At 36.9% G+C, this 6,000-nt stretch overlaps 1 protein-coding gene across 1 annotated transcript in view; it reads right to left on the bottom strand.

Moving 5' to 3' along the window:
• Positions 1-449: 449 nt before the first annotated feature.
• DCN (decorin) overlaps positions 450-6,000 on the bottom strand; it is a 39,756-nt gene continuing 34,205 nt past the window's right edge. The window contains exons 7-8 of the mRNA XM_030002636.1: positions 2,711-2,849; positions 450-1,971 (exon numbers count right to left, since the gene is read on the bottom strand). Coding sequence (XP_029858496.1) covers positions 1,777-1,971; positions 2,711-2,849 — 334 coding nt within the window. The 3' untranslated portion in view covers positions 450-1,776. The remainder of the gene's footprint in view (positions 1,972-2,710; positions 2,850-6,000) is intronic.

The raw sequence follows: 6,000 nt of genomic DNA, 5'->3' as shown, positions 1-6,000 counted from the left end.
TGGTTTTCTGGAGGGTTTTCCTTCCAGTGACAGGAGGATATAATGTACTGCTAGTTTTATTTAAAAATAACGCTCAGAAAATGTGAAACCCAGAAGAAAAAGCTGATGCAAATGGGCAAAATCATTGGCTACTATATGAAGAAGATAGCTAACAAGAGTGCAAACATGATTTTTCTGTGTAATGGCTTTAGTAATTCGTAATAGTTTCCAATTATTTACTACTTGAATAAATGACAGCTATAAAGAGAATATATTCATTTTCTAGAAAACATGCCTGTGAGTGTTAGGCATGAAAAAGTTTCTTGAGGCAAGAGAATTTGACACAGCTTGCTCTTACTTTAGCTATCACCATGCCAAAGATGTTTAATTTTCAAGACTTGATCATAATTAAAGTTCTGACACACTATGTTATGCTGTCAAACCAGAAAATAAAGACAAACACTTTGGAGTTTGCCTGTATTACATTATTCTTTAATATAAATGACATATAAGTTTTACAAATTAGAGAGATTGACCTTGGAGTATTAAGAGGCTGCAGAAGATTCTTTTAAGGTGACATTTTTATTGAGTATATGTTTAGCTTTGTAGATTGACAGTAGAAATGTGCAGCCTACCTTTGATGTGCTTGCTACCTACTGGTATGGGTTGAAGAATCCCAGTTTGCAGAGGGCTTCAAATCACTCTAAGAAGATAATTATATGAATGATGTCCCAGCAATGTCCAGCTAGGCCTTGCAGTTATTTCACTTCATATTTTACTATAAGTATGATTTTGCTTATAATCTAAATTCCACAAATTCATCAGACGGGGAGCCTGCATATCTCTACTTGACAATTAAAAACATTGTTTAAAAAACAAAAACAGTAAAGGATGCTGACAAATGTACAATGCAGAACAAGTGAACAGTGAACTGCTATTATTTTTGGTTTAGATATATACATGGATTGATACCAATGACTAAACCCTAATACCATACTCTGCAAGGCAGTCTCACTGAAGTCATTAAAGCTGCTCTTGTGACTAAGGTGAGAGGGATTTGCCCTAGAGAAATTTAGTCATTGAGCTCCAGACATAGGTTACAAGTTTTGTACTGCAGTCTACTCATTATTTTGTTCAATAGGATTATGTTAGGCTAATCCTGAATAGCATTGCTCTAGAAGAATGGCAAACTTTAAAGAACTATGTGTACAATATGAATTTATTTTATTTTTCCCAAAATAATGACATTAGCAACAACTTTATTTGCCTCTGCTAAATAGATACATTCAGAATTAGCTTACTGTTATAGTGGATATTTTTAAACCTCCAGGGCTTGAAATAAATTTAAAGGAGGTGACTCTCACCTTCTCAAGGCTCAAGATGATTTGAGAGTCTTTTTTCCCTCTACTATTTTTTTTTGTGTGAGTGGCTATAAAAATAACCTCAATCACTATCTTTTTTTTTTTTATATCATAGCTTGACAAATATTTACTCCGAATCTCATATACAGTGGAATCTGAAAACCTGTAGCATTCAGCAAACTGAAAAATACCACAGAAAGCATGCTGGAAAAGAAGGCTGAAATAAGTCAGTTTAAAGCACAGTTGGCAATTCTTTTTGATGGTATGCTTGATCTTGTACATCTGTAATGATTCATTTATTCTACATCAATGGATCATCTCCACTTTAAAGTGAAGTTTCTGGTATTTGGCATTAATTGTTAGCAACAATTTTGTGAACAGGCCTATTACGACAGGTACTTTATCTGAAACGCAACCGAACCCCATCTTTAGACATCTATTTGTAATTTCCAATCTGTACTGCAGAGCGTTCATGGATACACCGGAAAGCAGAGGGCTGGATCTCCCAGTACTGCACGGGGTTGCTGAAGAGACTCACACCGGAATAGCTGGCCTTCTTGGTGTTGTAGCCAAGAGGGCAAAAGTCGTTGATACCAACTGAAGCAATTTTGTTGTTATGAAGATAGACCACCTGAAAAGCATGGAAGTACAGAAGTGAGAAATACAGCTACCGTGGCAAATAAGATAAATGATTTTACGTCAAATACTAGGTGCGTGTTGTGCAATGTTTTACAGACTAACAATATATCCTTTTTTCCAAACGGATGCTTGATTCTGCTTACCTTTTGAAATACCTAGAGTATACCCAATCAGAAATAATTTCTACAGAATGAGCAGAAACTGTGCAAGGCAATCTAATAACATTACTATCATTTGGTCATACTGTAACCAAAACAGGAGTCAAAGATGTGGAATTATTAATACAGTGCTGAGGTTCAGAAGCATGTGGTCTATATAAAGAATGTATTTGGTGCTAATTGGTTTCTCTCTAGCTCTAATGCTTTCACTCTCATGAGTGCAGCTGTACAGGACTCAGAGCCAAAGTAATCACTAACGATGATTTAAAATAGCTAATGAATATTACCTTGCTCCAGAGTCACCATTTCTGATGAATTTTCCCAAGCTACATGCAGGTGGTGATTTACATTTGGGAGTCTTCATTCTTTGGGAGGTTTCTTTCCCGTAAAACCTTAGTCCAAGTGAAGACAGATTTTAACTGGTTCCAAGAGGCCATGTTTCTAGCTACCCAGCCACACAGACCTCAAAAATACAGCTGATGTGAAATACAAGTTGCATCTCTTTGCAATATGCACAAATACTATTTGGAATCTTTCAACTATTGGTCTCTGAGGCAGTATGATAAACTTTACCTGGATATATTTGTGTTCACCCAGCCCACCAGGTACTCTGACAAGTTCATTGTTGTTCAAATGGAGCTCTCTCAGGTGAGGTACATTGTTAAGAGAGCCATTTTCAACTGAAGAAATACTGTTGAAGCTGAGACCCAATCTGAAAAAAAAAAAAAAAAAATTAAAAAATACGTTAAACTTGCCCAAATAACCATCTTTCTTGGGTTGATTACTTCTCCACACTAGTGTTGTAGAACAGACCACGCTAATTTTCAGAATTATGCGTGAGGTGCAGAGTCACCATGGAGAACTAGTTTAGATAAACATATTTAAATAAGTTTGACATCTGATGTGAACTATCATAATTATCATGATATCATTCAACTTGTCCCTATGGTACTGCATACTTTCATGAGCTATATGACTAATCGCACTGTAAAGACGTACTGTGTATCTCCATAGGCACCCGTCTTTCTTTAAAAGCTGATTAAGAGTTTCTTACATGACTGTAGGAGCACTGGCTGTAACTTGCTTTGTCAAACTACATAACCCAAGGTGACCAGAACTGTTAAGTTTAAATCTTCACCACATCCTCCTAAGATACTTCTGTAGTTAGAGCCGTGTTACAGACTGGAAACGGGAGCTGAGTCATACGTAATGATCTGCTCAGCAGGACACAGAAGTGGGACGTACGCATTTCTCCTAGGTTCCAGTGCAGAGCTTTCATCACAAAATCATCCTTCCTGCTTTATACATCCACATTCCGCGTTTACTAGCACAACCTATGTCCAATTTGGAAAATCTGGTCCTATCTGTGTATTTCTGTGTTAATGCTATTTTGGTTTGCAATTACCAAACCACAGAATTTTTTCAAGAGACTCTCATAGGTTACAATGCTCTGTGTTGCAGTGAGGAATTCAGCGGTAATTCTGCAGGAGTTATCATCATCAGGAGTGTTGTCCTTTGAGAAAATTATTTGTATAAAGGCTAAACCTACTTCATCTAGTTTGCTTTATATTTTTTCTTTAAGCAATCTTTTTTAATTTTGAGGGAAAAATGCTCTGAGGTTTATTAATAACTGAATCAATTAAAGAATTTAATATAGGTGTCCTGGTTTCAGCTGGGATAGAGTTAATTGTCTGCCATTTGCTATGGATGAGTACTTTTAAAGAAAGTCTTATTAACAGTAATCTACTACCTGTAATTCTCTGTAGCTTATGCCAACTTCAAAAGTAAGAATCTGGACCTAGCATAAAATCACAGAACTAAAAATTCTTGTTTGATCCTTATGGCAGAGATGTCTCCAGAAATAATGCTGTCCAAGAATGAAAGCACATTTTATACTTCTCCTTTTAATAATAAACAAAGATGTTGCTAACCAGTGTTATATATAATACAAATAGTCATATCATAGTTATTTAAACATTGCAATGTTGTCAAACTTTTAAATGACAAAGGAGAGCTTAATGAGATCTCCCACTGACATCAACAGGGATTTATTTCACTCAGAAATCAGTTCACAGTATCCCATATCTTTGCCAGAATTTGATCAGGAAGAATTTTCATTCAAAAGATATTAGAACAAAATTCCTTTTGAGCAGAGTACATTAAGATTTAGGAAAGTGTGGGGGATTTGATACTACAGAGCAATTTGGTCTGAAGTTCTACAGAATGTCTTCAAAGGACTTCAGTGATGGGTGCTCATAGTGAATGTCTTTAAAAGGACTGGGGAAAAAAAACCCAAAACATTTTGGCAGAAGGCTATAAATTCTTGGTTGACACATATCTAAATATATGCTTGCTACATATGCAGGCCTACAATTCAATGTGTCAAACCTGGGGAGACTAGCATGAAAAACAGCAGGTCTGGCTTTCATGTTGGTCTGTTGAAGTAAAAGTAACCCCTTTACACACTATAGGGATGGACAAGATCCAACTCTGCATTAGCTCATGCGGGGAAAGTCTTTCAGGGAAAGAGTGAAATTGGAGGAGTCTGTAGAAAAGTGGATCTAACTCCCACAAGCAGTGAAATTATATGTAATTACATCTCATCTAAATGTGTTACTAACAAACTCTCAGTAACTCGGGGCTATGTTTACAAATGAAATAAGTCAATATTAGTGTGTGAAATACAGGGTGATTAAGAATGTTAGGAAGGAATATGGTCTTCATCTCTCTTTTTCCCACGGGAAAAAAAAAAAAGGGAAGAAGTTGAAAAATCACTCTTGCTTAATATATTGACATATTACTTCCTTTTATATCAGCGAATAGGTAACATTTTTCCAGCATTTTAGCTGATCTAGTCACAGTGTTCTAAATCATTGAAGAGCATCATCAAAAACATATCTAAAAATTGAAGAAATTCTCAAATATTTTTTCACCTCCTTTTGTCTCCAACTTCCCTGCTGGCCCATTTCCACTTTGTTTTTAACAAACTCCATGCTGGTCAACATCATCGTTATTCTGGGCTTGATGCAACTTCCACTGTATGGAGCTAGATCTTTTCAGTAAACTTTAATGGGATATAGACATTATCAGTTGTGTAATGCATATCTGCTCCTGTGGAACTCATTCCTGCACATAACCAGCAAAGTCTTTGTTCGGTTTGCATTCGTGAGATTATTTTTTTTTCGACTTTTTTTTCCCACTGCAGCACTATATGAAGACTTTTGAAAGACTTAAGAGTAATTTTACAGGGAAAACAAACAAACAAAAAGGACAAATATTGGTGGTCAGCTAGAACTCAAGAATTCAAAAGAGAATGAGCAGTAGATCTACACTGAGTTCTTGCGTGGAACATTTTACAGTTCAAAACACCTTAACACAGTCAGAAAAATAACCTGTTTCTCAAAGTCTAACTGTGCTTTAGAACAGCTGTTGGGCTGTGGAGCATGAGTTGACATGATCCAGGAGGAGAGTGGTCTGACCCCGTACGGATGTTCCTGAAGACTTAGACGTGTAAATAAAAGCTGGTTTGGGGTAGCTTGTTTCTGTGACATAAGGGGCATGCTGCTCCTTAGGTTTATGCCATATGCTGCCCTGGAGCTCTCCCATCGCTCCCTCCTTTCTTCGTCAGTCTGCTCCGTTATATCCAATGCGCTCCTTTTTCACCAATCTGTATTCTGCCTTACTTTTCAACTTTACGAAAGAGGATTTCTGACTATGCTTACGTTGCCTGCTTAAGCACAAGCCAGAGCGCAGTTTAAAACTTGGTGCCTACTCTGAGCAGCTCCACATTTCCACACCACCGCCAGCAGAGTATCTTGTTTCTCCCAACAGTACAGCCACAACAGAAGCGGCCCGAGGTTAGA

This window comes from Aquila chrysaetos, chromosome 26, assembly GCF_900496995.4.
Source record: "Aquila chrysaetos chrysaetos chromosome 26, bAquChr1.4, whole genome shotgun sequence".
In the NCBI taxonomy this organism is placed as follows: Eukaryota; Metazoa; Chordata; class Aves; order Accipitriformes; family Accipitridae; genus Aquila; species Aquila chrysaetos.
Note: the sequence above shows the minus strand (reverse complement) of the source record. Positions and strands in the feature narration are given on the sequence as shown.